At 43.4% G+C, this 26,960-nt stretch overlaps 2 protein-coding genes across 7 annotated transcripts in view; one reads left to right on the plus strand and one right to left on the minus strand.

Moving 5' to 3' along the window:
• Positions 1–26,960, plus strand: part of MAN1A2 (mannosidase alpha class 1A member 2) — a 300,076-nt gene that overhangs the window by 166,474 nt on the left and 106,642 nt on the right. For all 6 annotated transcript variants that reach the window (XR_255681.4, XR_010599037.1, XM_042852063.2 and 3 more), the window contains one exon: positions 22,345–22,439. Coding sequence is in view for 4 of the 6 variants with exons in the window: in XM_042852063.2 (XP_042707997.1) it covers positions 22,345–22,439 (95 nt within the window). In the remaining 2 variants the exon portion in view is untranslated. The remainder of the gene's footprint in view (positions 1–22,344; positions 22,440–26,960) is intronic.
• On the minus strand, positions 806–2,698 carry LOC101950398 (signal peptide peptidase-like 2B). Its single transcript, XM_042845218.2, has one exon. The coding sequence runs from the start codon at positions 2,676–2,678 to the stop codon at positions 864–866; it is 1,815 nt and encodes a 604-aa protein (XP_042701152.1). The 5' UTR covers positions 2,679–2,698; the 3' UTR covers positions 806–863.

Here is a 26,960-nt window from a genome sequence, read left to right on the forward strand (position 1 = left end):
CCACCTATAAAATGGAATTAATATGGATTATTCATAGATTTTAGGGCCATTATGACCATTTAGTCTGACCTGCATAATACACGATACAGAACTTCATCCATTGATTATTCATGAAGCCCATAACCTCAGGTAGAGCATATTTTCATTAATGTTTGTAAGGCACAGTTATGTGGTGATAGTCATAATTGAAATGCCTAAATATAAATAAAATATTCAGCTGAACCTTCCCTGAAAGTTTGGACTTCCTGTTTACTAAAATGGATCTTCAAATATTTTATATTGGGATAATATTTGGATGGGGAGAGATGAGTCTGGGATTTGAATAGTGAACTCTTACATGGAAAACAAAGGACTGGGTCGTTCATGGCAGTATGAAAACTTCTAGACCTTGAAGAAAATCTTTCACACTGTATCCTAAGTTCTTTTGTATTATCCTGGGTAGCCTAGTTTCCTTTTGTTTTTACTTTATAGTTGTATTTTTATCATTTCATTAATTGACTCCTGTTTTAATTGTTATACATCAATTATATTGTACGAGTGCTTTATTTCAGTGTGTTCATTTATGTTGACATCATTATTACCTAGAATTAGTTATGTAAAAGTGGTTATCCTTTTCTTTTTAAAATAACATTAATAAAATGACTTGAAAAAAATATTTGTACCTTTCTAGCATAAGAACAACAAAATGGTACAGATGTCTAGTCAAAATTGTCACATGCACATATCAGAACACGTAAAGCACTGCATTTTACAAAGATGATTTACATGTTATAGGTTTATTACTACACTGAGATTGAATGTTCTTGCATTTTTGATCCATTTTCGAGGCAGACTCTTCAGTGATTGCAAAACCAGCATCATAATTACATGTTGAGGTTTTCTGGGTATGTTTGTGGAGCTTTTTCCTCTATCATAGAGTCTGACTCATTCTTCTCTGCTTTGAGAATCTTTCCCTTATGCTCACCATCATGTTGATTGATTGGTTCTTCTTTACATAGCATGGAGTCTGAGTTCTGTTCAACGTATATGTTGAAATCCGTCAATTCTTCTGTCACTACAATGGAGTTATCTAGCTGTTCTTCATTGAATGTGAAATTGATCCGTTTTTCTTCCCTTTCTTGTTGACACACTTGTGTATTTGAATCTCTTGGGGTATCTGGATAGCTGATCTCTGAGGAAGGACAAGATAAGTCCTCTGTAAAACCACTGCCTGTCCAAAAGATTGTGAGTTCTTTGCGCAGAAGAGCAACAACCAGGCTAGTGGTAAGCGTAAAGGGCACCAAGTAGAGGAGAGCTGGCTGACCCATTTGCATTAATGCTGACACTACAAAGGTCACCAGGAGGCCAGAGCTATAAGCTATGGTAGAAGCTACAAAATAGACTCTGGAGGAGTGCACCTGAACATCAAATCTGTGGCAGTAGGCTATCAGGAAACCAGGAATTACAATGTCACCAAGGCCAAGGATAGTAAAGGGGCTGTCATTAAAGGTTGATGCAGAGGATAATGTTGGAACCTTCAACAAAAAAGGGATCTTTTCACGACTGACAGAGTCAGATGGTCCGAGAGCTGCCACTTCCATTATGCTCTCCCCAGACTTGGTTAGAAAAGGAGTGATAAATACGAAAAACACATCATAGACCAAAAGAGCGGCTAGAAACAAACTGCAGTTCTTCAAGGTAGGCATGCGGATTGTTTTTAGAACATAAAGGCAGATAGAGATTCCTAAAAAGTCTTGCAGGACCCAGGCCCACTGATCCTCATTTCTGAAGATCATCCATGTGATAGTGATGGAGACAGAAAATCCTGCCAGGAACAATGTCCTAACTTGTGGACCATTGTGAAAATATGGTAAATGGAGTTTGTATTCTCCAAATGGGAGTTTGTTCACAGAGGGAGACAAACAACTGTAAAGCCCAATGGATGCATATAAGCTAAAAAATCCTATCATTATATTCACCAAGTTATCGTAGAAGCAGTAGAGAGCAAGCAGCATGAAAGAGGACATTACTACACTTGCACAGATAAAGAGGACATCAGGGTCAATTGTTACATCATCAAAATCTTCTTCATTTTTGCATCTGCACTTCGTGTATTGCTGCCTTTTCTTCTCTATGTTTCCTGCCCAGTAGCCTCCAGTGGTGACTGTGCCTACAGCAAGGATGAACATGATCCCAGTATTGTATCTCAAGAGCCTGCCCAAGTGTTTGAAGAATAAATAGATTATGTCCATGTCACTGAGCAGATTTACAGGAGTAATGCTCTCCTCACAGTGACCCCAGTTGTGGCCCAATCCACTGCCTCCTGTGAGGGATATTGGGGCATCTCCACCAAGGATTAATAGCACTTGTGTTCCATTTATTCTCTGGAGTCTGCCGTTCTCAAAGAAGTTGCAGTTACCCTTCCTCACTGAGGCGATTCTAGTGCTGAGTCCCCCACCATCACAATCCTCCTCGCCAAAGGAGGAAGGAAGACAACACAAGGTTGAGTAAGTTAGGTCCTGATGTGGCTGAAGCCATTTGGTTTTTCCACTCTTATCCTGCAGTGATTGCACCCAGTGAGAAGGGAAGAGGAAGCAGTAATCCCCTCCCTTCTCTGGAATGACTCTGATGACTCCAAGGTGCTGAGCAAGCACATGTGGACTAAGAAGCAGTAGGAGGCAGGACAGCAGCAGTGTCATCTTCTTTTCTGGGTTCTGCAGGTTGCCTTCTCTCACCACACTCCCTGTCACATAGAAAGCTTTTCTCCTTGTGGTGAGACATCCACTCCTCCACCTGTTACATAATAAACTGTGGCCCCATGGAGATGAGCCCCGCCCTCTGTCTGTTACATAGCAAACCCCTCCTCCTCCCAGTCTGGGAGAGTCTCCATCCTGTTATATGACAAGCCTGTCCCCTTCCCCATGGATACAAACCCCACCCTGTCTGTTACATTGCGAGCTCTGTAACCTCGCCCTGGAGACAAGTCCGGCTGTGCCTGTTATATTGCAAGTCTTACCATCTGCCCATGGAGACAAGTTCTGGCTTTTGCTATCACACAGCAAGCTCCTTCCTCTCCCCAAGCAGCCTAAGAAGCCCTGCCCCTGCCTTCTTCTCATGTAGTTGTAGAGGCAGAGTGGCTAGTTCTTGTGGTTTTATCACCAATCTTGTGATTTCAGATTTTGTTTAAAATACTTCATAATTTCAGGAGCAACTGCCTTGTAAATAGCGTGACCAAATGTCCTGATTTTATAGGGACAGTCCCGATTTTTGGATCTTTTTCTTATATAGGCTCCTATTACCCCCCCGTCCTGATTTTTCACATTTGCTGTCTGGTCACCCTACTTGTACACATTTAACTTTAGTAAAGATTGCTGCCATCTGTCATTGTTTCCAGAATGTTTGCTTCTGGCTCCTCCTGTTTTGCATGTGATAAAACCTAAGAGGGAGAGTGTATAGAGAGCATGAGAGGGAGGAGACATATTGGGAGAAAGAAAGCAGGGCAAGAGAGTATTTTGAGAGACTCAGGCATGGGAAAGTGGGGGACATATAAAAAGTAGGTGGGTGACCAGGAAATTGAAGGAGCAGAAGAGAGGTGGTTAGCAGAACCTTAAGTTCCAAAAAGTGGTGTTACATGGGTTCCTTTTAATTGTTTCTCTGCAGAACTAGGTCAGACACCCAGATTTTACCCAAATGAGGGGCTGCTCAGGAGCCTCCTGACTGCACAAGACTGGCATAAACTTGAACAGATTTGTAATAAGAGAACTGTACTATTCATTGTGTATATTGTCTTTTGGGCTAGCATCAGTGTTGTGAGTGTTCACAAAATGTGTGGCAGTGACAATAGCCTTCCTGCGCAGACAGGGAGTGCATGTATTACTCTAGACATAATACAGTAGTAGTTATTTCAGTGAGATCTAGGTGTCCCCCTTCATGAGATGCTCAATTAATTTGGCCTTGCACAAGGACCTCTGCCCCATCAATAGCTTAGCCTTTAAAATTCGTATAGACTCACTGATTTGTCTTTGTGATCTCACCCTTTTTGCCAAGTAAAATCAGCAGGTTGTATATATCCCACTGGGTTAACTGACAGAATGACTGGGGACCATTTGTCACAGTTTTGGGGTAATAGCGTGTGTAACACCCTGCTCCGGGGCCCCCTCCAGGAGTGCCACATCAGGTCTCAGATCGCCAGCTGTCACCTCTCTCTAGGTGGGGACCCATATCCCACTCCCTTACACTGTGTAATACCCTCAGCAAGGCAATTTGTCTAAAGGCCAGCACCTGTCCATTGCTTTCCTTCTGAGGGCTGTGTACAACCCCTCCCCCTCCACAAATGTACCAAAACTGGTAATTGCAGAGTTAAGGTGATACTGCCCCACATCGCAACCACTCGTCTCCACCTCCGATTTGGAAGCTAGCAGCTTGTTGCATCATTCTTTTGAGAGTGGGGAATATTTTCCTTTGGTCACATGCGTGAACTGTAGAAAAGTAATTTAAGGATGTGCTGTAATTCATTGTTAGACTCTTTAATTGTGATTGTGCAACCAGTAAGTAATGAGGGAAAGCTTAGTGTGACCACTGTGATTTCTGTCAACCAGTAGAAATTGCTCACTGTCAGTACTGTTATATGGACCATGTTGAGGATCCTGTTGGAATGTATGAATGGGAGTCCTGATTTGGAGTAGTGGTGGGCACAGAGAAAGTTGCAGATTTTTGTTAGACATAGGTAAGGTGCTGTAATGTTCTTAGTTTCTCTTTCTATCCATACAAAAACAGAGTTAAATTTTGTGGTTGAACTGTGTGCCATGTCACCTTTACTCTACATTTCCTGTTGTTCTAGTATTTATGATGCTGTGTAGGGGGGTTATTGTAACTCTAATTTTCTTTTAATGGATTACTTGGGAGAACCTTAACTCTGCATTTCCTGTTTTTCCAAGATTTGAATTTGGGGAATTAAAGTCTCATGTTTAGCATGAGTAGCTAAGGACACTTAACTGTACATTTAACAGTTTTTGTGTTTAAATTTTGTTATATTTTAAGCTTGTGGTATCATTTTTGTCATGAATAATGACCATTCAATTATATAGTCCATGCAGTGTTAATTCTGTCATTTTCTGCATATGCACTATGAGGTAGCCTTTACTTACATGATCACATATTATTAAAACAACGAGGAGTCCGGTGGCACCTTAAAGACTAACAGATTTATTTGGGCATAAGCTTTTGTGGGTAAAAAACATCTGAAGAAGTGGGTTTTTTATTCACGAAAGCTTATGCCCAAATAAATCTGTTAGTCTTTAAGGTGCCACTGGGCTCCATATTGTTTTTGTGGATACAGACTAACACGGCTACCCTTCAGATACTTGACGCATATTATTAGTTCCACAAAGTCCCCTATTTCATTCATTGCATAGGGTGGGCAATGCATGGTACCTCAGGTGCCAGTGCTCAAATGCTTACTTGATTTAGTGTTTCTTTTTTATTAATTCAATGTGTGGCTTCATGCCTTATTTACTGCACACAACCCAAACCGTTTATTCTTGGACTTTTCTGTGGTGTTCATTAACATGGTATCTGAGCTCCTCATAAACATTAATGAAATTATCTCCACAACATCCCTGTGAGAAACGGAGATATTATCTCCATTTTACACATGGAGAACTGAGTTATGGACAGGTTTATGGACAAAATATTCAAAAGTGTCCATTAATTAGGGTGCCTCAATAGTTGGAGGCCTAACTTGACACACCTAGAGTCTGATTTTTCAGCTTTCAGTTGCTGCTGCTGAGTGCTTAGCGTTTCTGAAAATCAAACCCTTAGTGTATGAAGTTTGGGTACCCAGAAAATAAAGAACACACAGTTAGTGGTAACCTCTGAAAATTCTGTTTTAATTGAATTGCCCAGCATCAAATAGGAAGTCTATAGTATAGCCAAGTACAGAATCTATGTCTCCTGGATTCCAATCAATGACTTAACTGTAAAACCATTCTTTCTCTTCCTGCAGAGCTCTTCCTGCTGGAGTACACAGAACTTTAGTTTCAACTATTTGTTAGGCAGCCGAAGAATGCTGGCTATCAGGATTCTTGTGTTTTACTACTAGTTTTTGGAAGGGAGTAGTATCTAGTGAGCAGAGGAATTAGGACTCCTAGGTGATATTTATTTTTTAATGATACTTTTCCTTTACCTATAGCTGTTGGCCTCAGAGTGCTTTGTGATGATGGGTTATGCAAGAATAATCATATTTGCAGACAGCATAACAAAGCAAATAGATTTTGTCTATTATTCTTGAGAGACAATGTGGCTATATGGATGAGATTTTCACCTGCCATGTTAGAGATGTCAGTTTTATTCCAGCTACACACGTGTGGCATGGTCCGCCTTCTGTTGTTCATTTGCGAGATGGGAGACTCTTCGCTTCTCCCTAAAGTAGGGGTAAGTCTTCCTCAAGAAGGCAGCTTGTAAACTCCATAGAATTATAAGTAATAATGGGCTAATGGGGCTAGATCCTCCGCGAGTGTAAATCTGTGGAGGCCCATTGAAGTCAAATGAATCTGCCCCCATGGTCTCGTTGCTCCGAGTCTGGTGCTCCTTCACATAGACCAAAGGATATTTTGATATTGAAAGCAATGGTGGTGGTTCCATTTTGCCCATGTTTACTGTGGATGAGGGGCTCTCTCTAAAGCACTCTCAAGGGATGCAGTATCAGCTCTACTCTTGATTGCAGTTTCTCTGTCTGGTGAACTTTGTGTGGATCATTAGTAGGCAGTGATAACCCTCCTTATATCGCAGCAATCTGAAGATGGTTAATTGGAGCTAATGTTCCAGAAAAGAACATCAAATCTCTTATTTTCTGTACTTGGGTGCTCCCAAAACCAATGAAGGGCATAATGCTGATCCAGTGGAGTTCACTGATGTGTGTTTGCCTGTACTCCATGTACTTTTTAAGTTAAAAGTGAGCACATAAAGGTATAAGAACTTGCAAACAGAATGCCAATCAGTTATGGGAGATCCATAGTTCAGGAACCCCTCATTCAATTTGCATGAAACGTGATAGAAAACTTTTACATTTGCTCTAGAAGCACCTTCCTGATTTTCAACCCCATAAGTCTTTATTTGCAGATTTTAGAGGGGAGTGAAAAATAGAGGGCTTATAATAGGAACTGGGCTACAGCCTTAATTAACTATGAAAAGTCTACTGGCTGCTCCATAACGAGGACAAATAATAGAAAGTTGTTCAAATCCATTGTTTCATGGTGTCATCAGCTCTCTCTCTTGGGAAGCCTGTCTTCCATTATTTTCATCTCTCAGGTCAGGTGAGAATTAATCACTTCCTTTTATCATTACAAGGACTCTTTCTGTCTGATTGAACCTGGATTCTGAGTTTCAACCTCAAAAGCTTTTGGCTAGAAATGGAATACTTGAAACTTTAATCCCCTCCCTCTGCATTTTGACAAACAAATTCCTTCCTCGATTGTTTAGCATACACTGCTCTGAACTGCTAGAAAATTGTTTGTCAGGTATTTCCTTTAGAACTTTGAGAGTTTTGTTGAATACTGTTTTGTAATCCCCTTTGATTTTAACTATGTTTTAAGGATATTGTCAAATTACAGATAGATATTCTCTCAGAATATACATTTCCAGAATTACTGGCTACTTAGTAAAAAGCTTCATGTGGAATTTCTAAACTCATAAATCAGCTCTAGCTTGTTTGGCACAAAGAATGGATTGTCCGGAGAGATAAAGAACTGCTTAAACTCACCCCCTCAACCCAGAATTCTTGTTTTTTCTTACAAGGTGGAACTTTGTGGATCATAAAAACTCCAAATTTGATTGATAAAACCAAATAAAGAAACCCCAGCAGCAGCAAACAAGTAAAACACTAAAAAAATGCCCTAAAATAACAGAACCCTAGTAATGGATAGACGGTCATTCTTTACATATGATACAAGCCTGAAATTGTATGAAATTTACACCATAGCATATTGCTATGTTTAAAAAATAGTATTATGTAAAAAGAACAAAGCAAATTTTATTTTAGTGGTATTTGCATGCATGTAGGAGGATGAGGGCTATATGCCATCCTAACAAAGTATTCTCATCTACTTTATTTATTAACATCATAAAAGGGATGATTTATCATTTTATTTTCTCTGAACTAGGCTATTTATATTAAATCTACACAACATAAAAAGCCCAATTATTTATTGTGTTTACCTTTGCTGGCCTCAGATATAAAACAGTTCTTTTATGTGATTGTCTTTTCTTATTTTGATAACCATCATCAAAGTGGCATCTCTTTCTGGGTGAGTTGATAATAAAATTCAGGTGGATAAATTCACCCTGAAAGCTGTCATTGAAAATAGAGGAATAGGGATGTGGAATACCTGATAGGCTATTCACAGATAATCAAAACAATCCTTTTCCAGAAGATTGATATGCAGTGTGTCTTTTGTTCAGGTTTCTTAAAGAAACTTATGGTGATGCATGCCAGTGAAATGGAATGAACCTTTTTGTCCTACAACTGACTTGAATATGTAAAGTACAGCCCTTCAGTCAGTGAAACAGCATGTTTCATGAACTGTTTGCAGACAGCAGGCTTGGCTTTCCCTTAGAAGGGGCTTATCTGCACTAATCGTTTACCAAAAAGTTGAAATACAGAGGAGAGAATTACATTGTGGATATCCCATCATATAAAGATTAGATTTCACTATATTGCCAAGAAATGAGCTCTGTGTTCTTAAGTGGTCATGAGAGCTCTGTTACTCTCTGATGTGACAACTCCCTACTGGCAATTTCACATTTTTTTCATAAATGTCAGACCCCAGACACACATGCACACAAAACAGTACAGATTGTAATGCCAATCCTTAGCCATTTCATATGTACTGGACTTTTCATAAATGGGAATATTGAGTAGGAGTAGGGAAATTATATTACCTTTATACTTGATACTGGTGCAGCCCCTACAGGAATACTGTGTCCAGTTCAGGCATCCACAATTCAAGAAGAATATTGATAAATTGGAGAGGATTCAGAGCAGAGCCTTGAGAATGATTCATATATTCCAGCCTGAGAAGGGACCTCTGAGATCATCTTGTCGGATTTCCTGTGTGCCACACGCCATAGAATTTCCCCCAAATAATTCCTAGAGCAGATCTTTTAGAAAAACATCCAATCTTGATTGAAAAATTGCCAGTGATGGAGAGAGAATGCACCACAGTCTTTGGTAAAGTGTTCCAATGGTTACTTACCGCGCTGTTAAAAAATGTATGCTTTATTTACAGGATTGGAAAACATGCCTTATAGTGATAGAGTCCATGAGTGCAATCATTTAAGTTTAACCAAGAGCAGGTTAAGGGGTGACTTGATCACAGTCCTAAGTACCCAGATGGGGAACAAATATTTGATAATGGGCTCTTTTGTATAGTACACAAAGGTATAACAAGATCCAGTGTCTGGATATTAAAGCTAGACAAATTCAGAATGCTAATAAAGGCAGCGAGGGTAATTAAGCATGGGAGCAATTTACCCAGGGTTATGGTAGATTCTCAATCACTGGCAATTTTAAAATTCAGATTAGATGTTTTCTAAAAGATATGCTATAGTTCAAACAGGGGTCACTGTGATCATCTAGTCTCACCTCCTGCACGATCACAGTGATCCCTTCTGACCTCATAGATTCCAAGGACAGAGAGGGCCATTGTGATCATCCTATAGAACACAGACCATAGAATTTCCCTGAAATAGTTCCTTTTTGAACTAAAAACATATCTTTTAGAAAACTGGTGACCAGTTTGCCTGTCGTAATTTGGAGCATATTCGCAGCTGCTTTAACTTAAACATGGCTGTCCCTGGCCCCAAAGGACTATTTCAGCATCTGAAGGTAGCTGGAACACAGTGGCACTTTGGCAATGTCTTCTGTTTCCTTGGTCATACCCCCTACAACAAGAGCTGCAAGGGTGATGGTGTAGTTCTGTTACAGTTGGTTCGCATCATGGGTATTCCTGAGTGGAGGGGATGGGACATTGGGAAGTAGGACGTGGGTTTGAGTGGCACGAGGACTGGGGTAGACTAGGGGCAGGAGCACCTGTCAGTCCCACATTTTCCCTTCCCATGTCTGTGCCAACATATGGGGGGCTCCTGCCCCTCCAAGGGGGCTGAGTCCCCCCTCATATGAAGAGGCCTTGCTTCTCTGAGGGTGTCTGAGCCCTTTCACTGGCCCCACTGTGTGCCAGGTTCTGAGGGGCATGTGTCCAGCTACAAGCATTGGACCCTTTCCCTGTGAGCTGAGTTCTGGGTGGGGAGCTGAGAAGAGGCATACTTTGTGCATACCACAGCATCAAAAGCATGCGGGAGGGGGATGGGAACATGCACTGAGATGAATTGAGCCATTCACACATCTCAGAGCTATTTTTGCAGGTAGTAGTCACCTCCATGGGGTATTCTCATTCAGTTGAGAACATCTCATTACAATGAATGGGCCATTTCACATCCTTCAGGCCCCCCTATGCTGCAAATGGATGTATACAGGAGTCCTTTCCCTTCATTGTGCTTCTGTCCTTCCTGTTTAAAGAACAATGCTTCGGAGTCCTCTATAGTCCACATGCTTGTGTGGATTTTCTTGAAATTTGCTATGCCTTGTTGGAGTGCAGAAAATATTGGGTCATTTGGGCTGTGGTCCAAAAATAGGCATTTTGAAAAAAGATTCTAGTGGAGTCTTTTTGATGCATGTCAAAATGTCTCATTTAGTATTGTTGTAGCTGTTTTGGTACCAAGATATTAGAGAGACAAGATAGGGAAGGTAATTATTGGATCAGCTTCTGTTGGTGAGAGAGACAAGCTTTTGAGCTTACACAGAGATCTTCTTCAGGTCTGGAAAATATATATAATATATATTTCACCCACCTTTGGAGGACACAAATTGCATATGAAATTTAAGAACATATTCACTTTTTAGCTTGCATAGATTTGCAGACTGAAAGGATTATAGTGCATATATGCCAATCAAGAAAAAAAAGTGAGAGGATTTCTATGCAGCCACTTTGTGCTTGCCTATGTATAGGGCCCTGCTGCTGGTGCGGCACTGCCTTTAGAGCTGGGTACCTGGTCAACAGCCACTGCTCTCCAGCCGCCCAGCTCTGAAGGCAGTGCAGAAGTAATAGCGGCAATACTGCAAACCCCCTAAATAACCTTGCAACCCCCCTGTAACTCCTTTTTTGGGTCAGGACCCCCAATTTGAGAAACATTGGTCTCCCCCATGAAATCTGAATAGTAGAGGGTAAAAGTACACAAAAGACCAGATTTTACGGTCTGTGACGCATTTTTCATGGCTGTGAATTTGATAGGGCCTTACCTATGTAGTTCAAGACAATGTGCTTACACCAGGGTTCCTGGTGAACAGCCACCACTGACATTTCTAGTCCAAATCTTTATACAGCTGTGCAGTAAAGATGTAATAACTTATGTTGCTTGCTATGAGTTGTGTTTGTTATAGTATAACATGTTTTTATTTTATGGGGAGGTTTACTGTGAATACAGCAGAATAGTCAGTAGCCAATCTACCCAATTTTTTTGTTTTATTATGGGGACTGGCAGGAGCTGGAGGCAGAGAACTTTGTGAGGAGTAGGGAGGGGGAACAGGGAGCTACAGGGGGGCGGGAAATTAGGATGTTTGGTAGGCAGGCCTTGGATTGGTTGTTTGAAAAAATCTGTTTTACTAGCCCCAGGAGGGTGAGTCAGTGGAGAGGGAGGAGCAAGTGGCTACTTCCTGATCTCTGTGCAGATTAATGTGGTGTTTCCAGAGAGACAGTTTGGAACTAACAACACAGATACCTTGACCTCTGTGGGAAAAGAAGTGTGCACTGGCCAGGGTTGTCAACATATAGATTCTGAGCAATTACAGATGTGATGTAGCTCTGAAAAAGGCAATCTCCATCCTAGAACATATTAGGCAAGGCATTTCCACTAGAGATAGAGAAGCATTAATGCATTGTATAAGGCACTGGTAAGACCTCATCTGGAGGTTTCACAAGTCTGGTCACCCATGTTCAAGAAAGAGGAAGTCAAACTGGGACAAGTACAGAGAAGAGCTACTAGGATGATCAGAGGAATGGACAGCCTATCTTATGTGAGGAGACTGAAAGAGCTTGGCTTGTTCAGTCTAGCAAAAAAAAGGTTGAGAGAGGATATGAGGCACAGCCTGAGGGCAAAGGGTGCCCTGATATCTAGCAGTGAGTTTCAGCTGTCCTGCCCAGACCAGTGTACCCCAACTCGGTATTGTCATAATCTGTCTCTGAAAGATGTCATGTAATATGTCAATGGAAAGCTCATAACTGACTGATTATTAGTATCATTGTGTAATATAGGTGCAAGTAACTGATGCAAAGTTATGGACATATAGTGAAATTGTAATTCTTAAAATATGTTTGCCAGACAAACAGGAGCTACCCCACCCTAAACAAAGGAATATGGTTTTTCCACCTGCAGTTACTTCCAGTATTTTGGAAAACAATGAGAATGCATTTACATTAGGGCTGTCAAATTATTTAAAAAATTAATCGTGATTAATCACGAGATTAAAAAAAGTCATAATTAATCCTTGTTTTAATCGCACTGTTAAATAATAATAGAATGCCATTTATTTAAATATTTTGGTTGCTTTCTACATTTTCAAATATATTGATTTAAGTTACAACACAGAATACAAAGTGTACAGTGCTGACTTTGTTATTTTTTATTACAAATATTTGCACTGTAAAAAAGATAAACAAAATAAATAGTATTTTTCAATTCACCTCATACAAGTACTGTAATGCAATCTCTTTTTATTGTGAAAGTGCAGCTTACAAATGTAGACTTTTTTTTGCATCACTGCATTCAAAAATAAAACAATGTAAAACTTTAGAGCCTACAACTCCACTCAGTCCTACTTCTTGTTCAGCCAGTCACCAAGAAAAACAAGATGGTTTACATTTATGGAGATAATGCTGCCCACTTCTTATTTACAATGTCACTTGAATGTGAGAACAGGTATTCACATGGCAGTGTTGTTGCTGGCGTTGCAAGATATTTACATGCCAGATATGCTAAACATTCGTATTCCCCTTCATGCTTCGACCACCATTCCAGAGGGCGTTTAGATGCTGATGATAGGTTCTGTTCGATAACAATCCAAAGCAGTGCGGAATGACGCACATTCATTTTCATCATCTGAGTCACATAAAAAGCCGTTTCTGCATCAAGGTGTTGCTCTTTCAAGACTCTCTTGCAGCATGTTCCATACCTACTCCCTCTCAGATTTTGGAAGGCACTTTAAATTCTTAAACCTTAGGTTGAGTGCTGTAGCCATCTTTAGAAATCTCAAATTGGTACCTTCTTTGTCTTTTGTCAGATCTGCAGTGAAAGTGTTCTTAAATTGAACAACATATGCTGTGTCATCATCCGAGACTGCCATAACACGAAATATATGGCAGAATGAGGATAAAACTGCAGTGCAGGAGAGATACAATTCTCTCCCAAGGAGAGCAGTCACAGATTTAATTAACATGTATTTTTTTTAATGAGCGTCATCAGCATTAGAGACTTGTGTACTCTTCAGGGACTAATGCACCTGACCCAGTATTTGCAGTGACACCCCAAACAGCATGTTCAAAACAGATTGGGATATATTAGTCAACTGGACCACAGCACTGGAAGTCCTTAGGTTAGCATAGAGAAATGAAGGTTAAAGCATAGTCCATTCTGGTCAAGCCATAATTCATCAGTGAAGCTGTAGTGAACTCCATTTTCAGGTTCTGTCTCTCTCTCTGACTTCCTTCCTTAGGGTATGTCTACACTATGGGATTAATCCGAATATTACAGAATTCGAATTTTGGAAACAGATTGTATACAGTTGAATGTATGCGGCCACACTAAGCACATTAATTCGGTGGTGTGCGTCCATTTACCGGGGCTAGCGTCGATTTCCGGAGCGTTGCACTGTGGGTAGTTATCCCATAGCTATCCCATAGTTCCCGCAGTCTCCCCTGCCCACTGGAATTTTGGGTTGAGATCCCAGGGCCTGATGGGGCAAAAAACATTGTCGCAGGTAGTTCTGGGTACAGCCTCACCCCTCCCTCCATGAAAGCAACGGCAGACAACCATTTCGCACCTTTTTTCCTAGGTGAACACTGCAGACGCCATACCACGGCAAGCATGGAGCCCACTCAGCTCAAGACAGCAGTCATGAACATTGTAAACACCTCGCACATTATCGTGCAGTTTATGCTGAACCAGGACCAGAAAAACGAGCCAAGGAGGAGGCGGCGACGGCAGCGCGGCAACGAGAGTGATGAGGACATGGACATGGACACAGAATTCTCTCAAACCGCGGGCCCCGGCGCTTTGGAAATCATGTTGTTGATGGGGCAAGTTCTATCCGTGGAACGTCGATTCTGGGCCCGGGAAACAAGCACAGACTGGTGGGACTGCATAGTGTTGCAGGTGTGGGACGATTCCCAGTGGCTGCGAAACTTTTGCATGTGTAAGGGCACTTTCATGGAACTTTGTGACTTGCTTTCCCCTGCCCTGAAACGCCAGAATACCAAGATGAGAGCAGCCCTTACAGTTGAGAAGCGAGTGGCGATAGCCCTGTGGAAGCTTGCAACGCCAGACAGCTACTGGTCAGTCAGGAATCAATTTGGAGTGGACAAATCTAGTGTGGGGGGCTGCTGTGATGCAAGTAGCCAAAGCAATCACTGAGCTGCTGCTACGAAAGGTATTGACTCTGGGAAATGTGCAGGTCATAGTGGATGGCTTTGCTGCAATGGGATTCCCTAACTGTGGTGGGGCGATAGATGGAACCCATATCCCTATCTTGGCACTGGAGCACCAGGGTACCCAGTACATAAACTGCAAGGGGTACTTTTCAATGGTGATGCAAGCACTGGTGGAGCACAAGGGACATTTCACCAACATCAACGTAGGCTGGCCGGGAAGTGTTCATGACTCTCGCGTCTTCAGGAACACTACTCTGTTTAAACGGCTGCAGCAAGGGACTTACTTCCCGGACCAGAAAATAACCGTTGGGGATGTTGAAATGCCTATAGGTATCCTTGGAGACCCAGCCTACCCCTTAATGCCATGGTTCATGAAGCCATACACAGGCAGCCTGGACAGTAGTCAGGAGCTGTTCAACTACAGGCTGAGCAAGTGCAGAATGGTGGTAGAATGTGCATTTGGACGTTTAAAAGGTCGCTGGCGCACGTTACTGACTTGCTCAGACCTGAGCCAAACCAATATCCCCATTGTTATTGCTGCTTGCTGTGTGCTCCACAATCTCTGTGAAAGTGAGGGGGAGACATTTATGGAGGGGTGGGAGGCTGAGGCAAATCGCCTGGCAGCTGATTACGTGCAGCCAGACACCAGGGCGATTAGAAGAGTACACCAGGAAGCGCTGCGCATCAGAGAAGCTTTTGAAAACCAGTTTCATGACTGGCCAGGCTACCGTGTGAAAGTTCTGTTTGTTTCTCCTTGATGAACCCACCCCCTTTATTGATTCATTCTCTGTAAGCAACCCACCCTCCCCCTTCGATCACAGCTTGCTTTCAAAGGAAATAAAGTCACTATCGTTTAAAAATCATGTATTCTTTATTAATTGATTATAAAAAGAGGGAGAGAACTGACAAGGTAGCCCGGGTGGGGTTTGGGAGGAGGATCGGAGGGAAGGAAAAGCCCACTAAAAAAAGGTTAAAATAATGACAGCCTTTTGCTTGGGCTGTCCACTGGGGTGGAATGGGAGGGTGCATGGAGCCTCCCCCCCCCCCGCGTTCTTACACGTCTGGGTGAGGAGGCTATGGAACATGGTGAGGGGGGAGGGTGGTTATACAGGGGCAGACCCTGCTGCCGTTCCTGAAGCTCCACCAGACACCGGAGCATGTCTGTTTGCTCACGCAGCAGCCCCAGCGTTGCATCCTGCCTCCTCTGATCTTCCTGCCGCCACCTCTCATGTCGAGCGTCTCTCCTCTGCTCACGTTGGTCCCTTCTGTCTTCACGTTGGTTCCTCATGTTGGTCCCTCCTGTCCTCACGTTCACTGGCATCTATCCTGTACTTTGATACCGTATCCTTCCACTCATTCAGATGAGCTCTTTCATTGCGGGTGGATTCCATGATTTCTGTGAACATCTCGTCTCGCATCCTCTTTTTCCAACACCTTATCTGAGATAGCCTTCGGGATGGAGGAGGGAGGCTTGAATAATTTGCAGCTGCTGGAGGGAGGGAGGGAAAAAAGGGAGAGAAGTAGTTAAAAAGATCCATTTTACAGAACAATGCTTATACTCTTTCACGGTGAACAACACTATTCACATTACATAGCACATGTGATTTCTGTGCAAGGTCGCATTTTGCATTTTAATATTGAGTGCCTGTGGCTTTGCTGTTAGAGATCACAGATGCAGGTCCGGGCAACAGAATTCGGCTTGCATGCGGCCATGGTAAGCCATTGTCTTTCGGCTTCTGCGTCCTCCTTTCCCACATACCAAGCAAAGCCCGTTGAGTGCTGCGGTTTTCCTGTTAACCTGCAGCAGCAGAAAACAAACTAACCCCCCCCCCTCCATCCAATTCTCTGGGATGATCGCTTTATCCCTCCCCCCACCGCGTGGCTGGTATCAGGGAAGATGCTTGCTAGCCACACGTGAAAAGCTCAGCGCCAATCCCCCCTCCCCTCAGCGCTTGGCTTACTACAGGGAAGGATTTCTTTTCAGCCACAGGCAAACAGCCCAGTAGGAAGGGCCACCTCTGTCCCCTTAATTAAATTCCCGTATTTCATCCAGGTTACCATGAGCAATATCACTCTCCTGAGGATTACACAGCGAGATAAAGAACGGATGTTTCTTGAATGCCAGCAAACACCGGGACCATATGCTGCCAGGCTTTGTCATGCAATGATACCAGATTACTTGCTACTAGCACGGCGTGGTCAAGTGTCCTACCATGGAGGACGGAATAAGGCTGCACTGCCCAGAAACCTTGTGGAAAGGCTTTTGGAGTACCTCCAGGAGAGCTTCATGGAGATGTCCCTGGAGGATTTCTGCTCCATCCCCAGACACGTTAACAGACTTTTCCAGTAGCTGTATTGCCCGTGAATGCATCCCAAGTCCTCAGGGCAAATTAATCATTAAAAAACGCTTGCTTTTAAACCATGTTTTATATTTTAAAAGGTAAACTCACCTGAGGTCCCTTCCATGGGGTCATGGTTTTGGTTACTGCCTTGGGAGGCTTGTCAGTCAGGCTGAGAAAAAGATCCTGGCTGTCGGGGAGAACGGAGTGTTGTGTGCTCTCTGCAAGCTCGTCGTCATCCTCCTCCTCCTCCTATTCCCCATCTGCAGAATCCTCAGGTGTGGCTGAGTTTACCCCCGCCTTGGAATCCATGGTCAGAGGTGGGGTAGTGGTGCAACCCCCCCTAGAATTGCATGCAGCTCAGCGTAGAAGCGGCATGTCTGTGGCTCTGACCTGGAGCGACCGTTTGCCTCCTTTGTTTTTTGATAGGCTTGTCTGAGTTCCTTAACTTTCACGCGGCACTGATCTGAGTCGCTATTGTGGCCTCTCTCCATCATGCCCTTGGAGATTTTTTCAAAAGTTTTGGCATTTCGTCTTTTCGAACGTAGTTCGGCTAGCACTGAATCCTCTCCCCATATAGCGATCAGATCCAGTACCTCCCATACGGTACATGCTGGTGCTCTTTTTCGATTATCAGACTGCATGGTTACCTGTGCTCTCCATGTTGGGCAAACAGGAAATAAAATTCAAAAGTTCGCGGGGCTTTTCCTGTCTACCTGGCCAGTGCATCCGAGTTCTGATTGCTGTCCAGAGCGGTCACTCCCGGAAGTCAATACCGTCGAATTGCGGCCACACTAACCCTAATTCAAAATGACAATATTGATTTCGGCGCTACTCCCCTCGTCAGGGAGGAGTACAGAAATTCTTTTTTAAGAGCCCTTTATTTTGAAACAGATGGCTTTGTTGTGTGGACGAGTGCAGGGCTAATTCGATTTAACGCTGATAAATTCGAATTAAACTCATAGTGTAGACCAGGCCTTAGTCAGTTCCCAGGTGAGAGAGCCCACAGTCTTTTTCCAGAGCCCTCACTTATTCTCCCATCTCACACCTCTTAGCCCTTTGTTCTTGAGTGGGGGTCTCTGCTCAGCTTCCCTACTGAGAGTATCAATCCCTGTTTCTCAAATTGTTTCTCTTGGACCCCTTGTTGATTTGGGTTGATTTCAGTCATTTCCTTACTGATTCTACCCAGGCAGAGATATGACACACAGACCTATGTTTCTTAGGCCTTGTCTATACTACCAAGTTTTGTTGACAAAATTGATGTCGACACTCAGAAATCGGCATAATAAAAGTTGGCAGAGCGCGTCCACAGTTGGGGCACTATCATCGACAGTGTGACCATTGCACTGTGGGTACCACAGTCCAGCTCGATACCATCTGTCGCTAGGTGTTGTGGGAAGGTGGAGCAGATCACGGCACATCTTGGGACCTGGCTCAATGTCCTGTGATGTATTGGTTTCTGTCCCAGCACTTGATGGGCTTCCGGTTTTCTTTCATGGCATTTTTCAATGGCCCTTCTTTGCTGTGTACCCTGGCATCTTTATGAGAAGGGATGGATCCCGCATTACTCTCCTATGCTCTGTTAACTGTCATGAAGACATCGTGGATGGCAGTGCAGTTAATTGCAAAATTCCTAATTGAAGAAGACTCCCAGTTGCCTGACATGCTGTGTGATATGGATAGGAGCAAATTTAGATTGCTTTTGGCATTCGCAGAACAGCTGAACATAGTGGAACGTCATTTTTGGGGTTGGGAAACAAGCACTGAATGGTCGGGTCATGTTGTCATGCAGGTGTGGGATGACAAGCAGTGGCTACAGAACTTTTGGATGCAGAAAGCCACCTTCCTGGAACTGTATGTGGAGCTCACCCCAGCACTGCGGCACAAGGACACCAGAGCTGTGTGTAGGTCCAGCTATCATTATGAAAGTTGTCTGAATGGGGTGGAGCCAAGGGGAAACCGAGAAGTCCCGGAAAGTGGAAAGGACTGCGCGGGTGGAGTTGGGGGGTGGGGGAGGCACGGAAAAGAGTTCTGAATGTGCTGCAGGAGCAGGGCCGGCTCCAGGCACCAGCGCAGCAAGCAGGTGCTTGGGGTGGCCAACGGAGGGGGCAGCACGTCCGGGTCTTTGGCGGCAATTCGGTGGCGGGTCCCTCAGTCCCTCTCAGAGGGAAGGACCTGCCACCAAATTGCCGCCGAAGAAGAGGCAGCGGTAAAGCTGCCGCCGATCGCGGCTTGTTTTTTTTTTTTTTTTTTTTTTGCCGCTTGAGGCCGCAAAAACGCTGGCGCCGGCCCTGTGCAGGAGAGGGCAGGCATGGATCTGCTCAGTCTGCAGCACTATTAAGGAGTTCAGCATCTGCCTTTGCACCTCCATTACTTTAATCATCCATTCAGTAGTGTCCTTAACAAACACCTGATTTTCTTTTCTGTCCTGCCTTTCGGCTTCCCTCCAATCCTTTTGTTCCCTTTTCTCTGCATTGGAAGAGTGCAATACCTCCCAGAACAGGTCTTCTTTGCTCTGTCTTGGGCACTTTCTTATCTGGGGGAGACGCTCAGCTGGTGTGTATGGATCACCTGAAGGTCACATCTTCCAAAGCACAAGGAACAATGCACAGAAGCATGATTAGGAGTACTTGTGGCACCTTAGAGACTAACAAATTTATTAGAGCATAAGCTTTCGTGGACTACAGCCCACTTCTTCGGATGCATATAGAGTGGAACATATATTGAGGAGATATATATACACACATACAGAGAGCATGAACAGGTGGGAGTTGTCTTACCAACTCTGAGAGGCCAATTAAGTAAGAGGAAAAAAAAAAGTTATATGAGCAGATCCAGGAGCTCCGCAGTAGTTCAAGCGGGAGAGCGTTTGCTGCAATAACCTGCCATGGTCACCTGGGAAGATGCGATGAGACCTCTCCATGCCAAATGGAATTTCAAAAATTCTAAGGGGCCTTCTAAGGGGGAGGGGCAGATGGTCATTTACTTGGCTGCAGGGCAGTGGCGTTCAAACTGCTGACCAGAGCGGTCACGATGGGCATTGTGGGACACCTTCTGGAGGCCAATTAAAGCGATAAAATCAAGCGTGGTGCCTACACCAGCACTTTGTCAACAAAAATTTAGAGGAAAAAGACTTATGTCTCTCGTCGGGGTGATTGTATTTTTTTGCCAAAACAGGGCGTTTTTGCTGCCAAAAGTCACATTGCAGTGTACGCATTCACTGTTTGTAGAGTAGACAAGGCCTTAGTCAGCCATGAGAGCAAACTTAATTATTTTTTCCCTACTGAGTAGCAATGCAAAGTATAGGGGAAAACGAGGCACACCTAGGATTCAAGCAAATATTACAGGAAATTCACACTTCATTACAAATATGCAAATATGTGTAGGTTTTGTCAGTATCAGGGCATAAGGCTTTTATTACAAAGGATATTGTCAGCAGTGAGCAGGAATATGAGAGAATTCTAGTGCTTTAATCATGGTTAAGCAAAATGTAGGTTGAGATAATATCCTGTGAATAAGTGTAAGGAAGTTGTAAAAGGCTGTGAAGTGGTTTTTAAATTGTACACGTGATATTCTTTCTGGGGAGTTGGCTAAGTGTGTGAGTTACACTGGGATCTGGAACCTCCTGAATCTTATAATGCCACGGGCCAGGGTGAGTATGTGCTATGTGCATATTGAGGCATTGTTCAAAGAGCATAGAGAGAAAGTAGCATGAGCAGCCCTCCCCCACCCTTTAATAGAGTTAGATGGAATCTTGTAGGTGAGAGGGAATGGATTTTAAAAAGAGGTGAAGAGCTGGTACATTTCATCAACTGTGGGGTTGGCAGAGTAAAGGTATGTGTGTTAATGGGGCATTTTGGGACACTTCTGAAAGAGGGCAGAGTTAAGGTTGCCCATGCAATGTTAACTGAGTGTTTCCTGATTTTCAAAAGTTTAAATTTTGCTCAACTCAACATTCTGCAAGGGGACAACATGCCACCAAGCAACCTTGACTCTGTGTTAATGTAGATTTTTGTCATTGAATACACTTAGACTTTTGTAAAGCATTTGACTCCGTGCCAAAAACATTCTGTTTAAAATAATAATTAGCACTCTACAGCATCAATAAAGCACATATTAAATGAATTCAGAACTGGCTGACGTATCTCAAAAAGTAGTAATCAATGGGGAATCATCATCAGATGGGGGTGTTTCCAGCAGAATTCCACAGGAATCAATTTTAGGACCTTAACTCTGGGTTAACTACGTTTTTTTCATTTAATAATACAAAATAGAACAAGCATAGACTCTGGTGTGGTTTCCACAGATACTGTGATAATGTGACAGGTTCCAGAACCCTGCATAGGTGAACCATCCTAAATTCAGGTGCTAGAATACTGCATAAAGATGCAGATTAATTACTGTTGACTGTTCTTAGGTGGGCTTTGTTAGCTCCAGCCGTATAGAAAATGGTTTGGAATCATTCTTATGAGACAGAGGGACCTAGACTAGAGACTGAGCAGAATTAATCCTTCTGCAAAATCAGACTTAGGGAGAAATCTTAAGCTGAGATTTTTTTAAAGATAGTTTTGGAAGATATTTTCAAATACCTAATATTAATTGAGAAATAAGGTGGATGACGTGATCTTGTATTGGACTAACTTCTGCTGGTGAGAGAGACAAGCTTTTGAGTTTACACAGAACTCTTCTTCGGGTCTGGGAAAAGTACTCAGAGTGTTACAGCCAAATACAAAGTAGAACAGATTGTTAAGCATGAAGAGTTAACAGGTCGCAAGAGACTATTCAAGGTGAAGTGGGGAGTTAATGGTCTCTGTGACACTCTGAGTACCTTTCCCAGACCTGAAGAGGAGCTCTGTGTAAGCTTGAAATACTGTGCCTTTCACCAACAGAAGTTGGTTCAATAAAAGCTATTACCTCTCCCACCTTGTGTGTCTAATATCCTGGGACCAACATGGTTACAACAGCAAATAATAGTAATTGGATTTTTTTCATATTCTTCAGTGTGTATCCAAGGAGCAGCACTGTTGAGCATGAAAGCTCAAAATTGAAACTTCATGTTCAAATCTTAGTGAAATGTGGAAAGTGAACTAGTAAAAATTAAATCATAAACGTGAAAAGAGAACAGAAAAAAAATTGTTTTTGATAATCTAAAGTTTTCCTAATGGGATTGGGGGATATATATGTTTTAAAGTAACAATCTCTCTTTAATTTATGGTAAACTAAAGAAAACCAGGTTTGTTAGAAATTCATCCTTCTGTCTACTGTCACAGGTGTTCAAGCTCAAAGCAGTGCAGCTGGCAGGAAAGCTCCTTCCGGCATTTAACACACCCACAGGCATTCCCTGGGCAATGGTGAATCTGAAAAGGTAACAGATTTTCTTTTGTTATGGTTTTAAACCAAAAATTGTAATGGCACATCTCTGTCCTTTCTAGGTAGAGGAAGTGTGGAAGATGCAGACGAAGTGATGTTCACTACACTTGAGAGTAAATATACTAGGAGCCTGAGGACTCTGCCTCATGTGCATTAACATTAACTGTAGCAGATTGTGACTGCTCTCATTTTGCATATGAAGGTTCGACCCACTGTAGCTCCATGGCCATTATGCAATGCTATATATTGGCCCAGAACCTCTAGTCAAAAGGGGCACATGAGCATTTTATAATGGGGCCTGCAGTCTCTGTAGACCACACCTGGTCCAGGCAACATAGTTAAACTCCATGAGCTTCATGTATTGTGTGGGCTGTGTGTTGGCCACACCTTTCTCAGCAGAGGTTCAAAATACTTGTAAAGATGAAAGGACTGATTATCCACCCAGTCATACCAGTTTCACGCTGATGTAAATCTACTGATTTAGTGGAGTTATTCCTGATTTACATTGGTGTAACTGGAAGAAGAGTCTTGACTGATGGTTACATATAATATATAATGTCCTTCTCTGGCTTAGTCATCTCACGTTTATATTTTTAAATTACATTTTAAATTAACGTTTGTATGTACTTTATTTATTGATTGTGTAGCACCCTGGGTTTCACAGTCATTATTCCAGTTTAATGTAGCCTCAAAAAAAATCTAAATTCTAAGATGACTACATTAAGAGGGAGCTAAGTTTGAGAGTACATATAAGTAATTTACGGTAAAGTATATTACAGAGATGTTTGTAATTATCCCAAAACAAAGCACTATAAATCCAGAAAATTCAAAATTAAGATTAAACTAAATTGAAATCCAAATATGTTAAGGTATGGATATGAACAATTAGTGCACCCAAATAACCGTAACTCTACCCCATAATGACACCACAGAATGAGCATCTGATTAAAACATTTTAATATTTGTGGTTTCAGATTAAATCAAACTGATTTTTAAAGACATATTAGATTTTGTTCTTTCTCTTTTGTTTTCCTCCTTTATTTCTTCAGGATGAAGTTAAGGTTGTTTGGATGCCCTATAGCCGGGGTTCTTAACCTTTTTCTTTCTGAGGGCCCCTTCAACATGCTATAAAAACTCCAGGGCCCAGCAGGGGTGGGAGAGGGAGATTCGGGGCTCCGGGCCAGGGGTGGGACCCTTATGCAGGCATAGGTGTAGGTTGACTTGTATTTTGGGGTGGCAAGGGCTGGCGGGGCTTGAGCCAACTCCGCACAGCAGGGTCCAGGGAGGAAGCACCACCTCCACTTTCTGACTCATCTCAGCAGGCCACCCACCCTGTCTGGATTGTGGAAGGATGCAACCAAAACATATAACTCAAATGGGGGGCTCAGCTCAAAAAGTTTGAAAACCGCTCAGGGTGCAGACAAGGGATAGCTCGGGACTGTGTGCAGTGAGGGGTGTAACGCAGGGTGCAGGGAAGGGGGTAGCTAGGGGCTGTGTGCAGGCAGGGGGGTAGCTCAGGGTGCAGGGAGAGGGGTAGCTAGAGGCTGTGTGCTGGGAGGGCTCCCCCTGGGGTGGCTGCTCCCCAAGGGCTCTCCTGGCCCCAGAGCCAGGTCCCCCGCCCGGGCAGATCTTACAGGCTGCGTGAGCAGTCAGAGGTGGCTGGGAGCTGAGGAGCAGCTGCATCCCTGGGCACTAGCAGCAGACACAGGAATGTTATGGCTGCCCGCTCTGTGGCACCACCAGCCAGAGGAGCAGCTTCCCTGCACTGCCTGGCTCCAGCTTCCCCTCTGTCTACGTCCTGGCCAGAGAGCAGAGCCTTAGGAGGACTGGGGGAGAGGAGGAGGTGAGGGAGTGGAGCTGCCCCTGGGACTGCCCCACTCTGGGTAAGGCACTGTAGTTTTGGGCGGCAACACCCTTGTGCCCCCTCAACTCTGCCCATGTGCTCAGGGCTTCTGCTTGAGTTGGGGCTTCAGCCCCACCAATTCTGGCTTCAGCCAGGGGTGGAGGGCACTGGGGCTTGGGGCTTCAGCCCCAGAGCAGAGGCCCAGCTTCCAGCTTCTGCCCCAGGAGGGGGTGGGGCACTGAGGCTCGTGGTTTCAGCCCCACAGCTCCCGCTTCAACTCTGTAATGTTTGGGGTTGGGATAATCACAACATCTCTGTAATATATTTTACCCTAAATTACTGTCAAGCATTGTGAACCTTAACTCCAAGTTCACATCATTTTTGTCTGTGAATTTTCATATGGGTGTTTATGATTATTTTTTTAAATTATTAAAAATTTCAACGTGAACAAGAAAGTCAAAAGTAATGATTCTCTGAGATTCATCTAATGATTTGTAGGTATGTCGTATGAACTGGAAATCATTAAAAATATGTAACACCGGTACACTCTGGCTGCTTTAGGCTGTTCTGGAGCAACACAAAGCAGCCAGGGCATACTGGCCAGTTAAACTAGGTTTACAGCTGCTTTGCATTGCAAGAGCAGTGCAAGTCAACAGGAGATATATCCCATTTTCTTCTTCCCTACTGTTCTCTATACTCCCCTGCACACACAAGTCCTATTTCTGACCACTGTTCATACACACTGCAAGTTTTCTATTTCCTCTTGTCCTCTCTGTTGAGTAGATCTGGTGCAGTGGGTGATAGTTTTAAAATAAATATTTAAGATTAATAGTTATTTTTGCTGGCATTTTCATAACTGAAATGTATCTGTCATCAGAGGCTGAAGAATAAAATCTCAACAGAAACATATGACGAGTCACATTTCAAAATGGCCACCATTTCCCATTGTCTTTAATGGGCCTGAGGCCACAGGCTACCTTTCATTAAGATGCCTTCTTACAAAACAGGTACTGGCTCCCATTGCTTCCTGTGGGAGTGAAACGAAGCTGTCCTCCCAAAAGATGGTGTCTCCCTATGCTATCAGGAAATGGAGAAAAGGACTATGAGTAGGGTTACCATATTTAAAAAATAAAAAAAGAGGACACTCCACGGGGCCCTGGCCCCGCCCCTTTCCCAACTCTGCCCCTTCCCCGCCCCTTCCCCAAAGTCCCCGCCCTAACTCCGCCCCCTCCCCTGAGCGCCCCGCATTCCCCCTCCTCCCTCCCAGCCACGCAAAAAGGGCTGCCTGAGCGCTACCGGCTTCACGGTTTGCTGGGCAGCCCCCAGACCCTGCGCCCCCAGCCAGCGCTTCCCCAGCGCAGCTGGAGCCCGGGAGGGGAAGTGCCTGGCCGGCGGCTCAGCGTCCAGAAGCATGGAGGCTGCCCGAATCCGGTAGTGCTCGGGCAGCTCAGCTTTAAACAGAGCAGAAGAGTAAAGGTAGGGAGCACAGCAGCTGCGGGAGGGGAAGTGCCCGGCCGGCGGTATTTTTCCCGGACATGTTCGGCTTTTTGGCAATTCCCCCCGGACGGGGGTTTGATTACCAAAAAAAAAACGGACATATGGTAACCCTACTATGAGAAGCCAGTGAATAGAGAGAGTGGCTATTTTGGCTAAGCACAGCATGTGGCCTCAATCTCATTGAAAACAGTAGGAGATAGCAGCCATTCTGAAAGGGGGCAGTTCACTGTCAAATTTTCTGAAGTAGAATGAGAAACTGTCATTTATTAAAATAATGGCAAAAGTGATCAACCAAAAAAGAAAAAGAAAAAACACCACCTTCAAATATAGCCAAGCATAAAATTTCAGTTAGTTTTAACTGTATTTTGGAGTTTGAAGCGTTTGCATTTTTCCATTATTGTTAGCTCAACCAAAAGTAATGGGCTTGATGTCACTGAGTGACATTCTATCGCTGTGCTATGCAGGAGGTCAGACTAGATGATCAAAATGGTCACTTCTGGCCATTTTGATCATCTATGAATTATTCCAGATATTAAAAAGAAGTTAGACAACTGATAATAAATTTATTGAAGAACCCATTTTAATTAATTTCAGTTAATAAACTAATTCATGAACTTATAAATGCTAAGGGCTTGTCTACACAGAAAAGTTTTTTCCATATAGATAAACTTCAGTTTTTCATCATAAACTCCCTTACATTGACACACAAAAGTTCTTTTTTTATTTAGCTGGCATCTTATCCCACTTTAACTGGGAAGCAACATAACTCTTAGGCTTGGTCTATACTATAAATTATGTTGATGTAAGGAGTCTTGCATCGACCCAGTTGTGCATGTGTCTACACTTAAATTTATTTCCGACTGAGTAAGTGGCCTGTTATTCCGACATAATAACACCACCTCCCGGAGTGGTGTTGAGCCAAGGTTTATGTACAGAGGTTGGCACAGCACGCATGTAGACACTCTGTTACCTTTGTCAACCCTAACAGTCCTCCAGTAGTTGTCCCACACTAACTGCTCTGGTCACCATTGTGAATTCCACTGCCCAGGGGTCACGTAGACTGGAAGACACTCCTCCCTTTTAAAGCCCTGTGGATTTTTGAAATTCCTTTTCCTGATTGCCTAGCGAGAAGAGCACACCTAACAGCTCTCCGCTGTTGTGTGCAACTGCCTAGCT

This window comes from Chrysemys picta, chromosome 1 (genome assembly GCF_011386835.1).
Source record: "Chrysemys picta bellii isolate R12L10 chromosome 1, ASM1138683v2, whole genome shotgun sequence".
Lineage (NCBI taxonomy): Eukaryota > Metazoa > Chordata > Testudines > Emydidae > Chrysemys > Chrysemys picta.

Excerpts from the sequence above, each read along its gene's own strand:
- LOC101950398 (XM_042845218.2), bottom strand. The coding sequence starts at position 2,678 with ATGACACTGCTGCTGTCCTGCCTCCTACTGCTTCTTAGTCCACATGTG.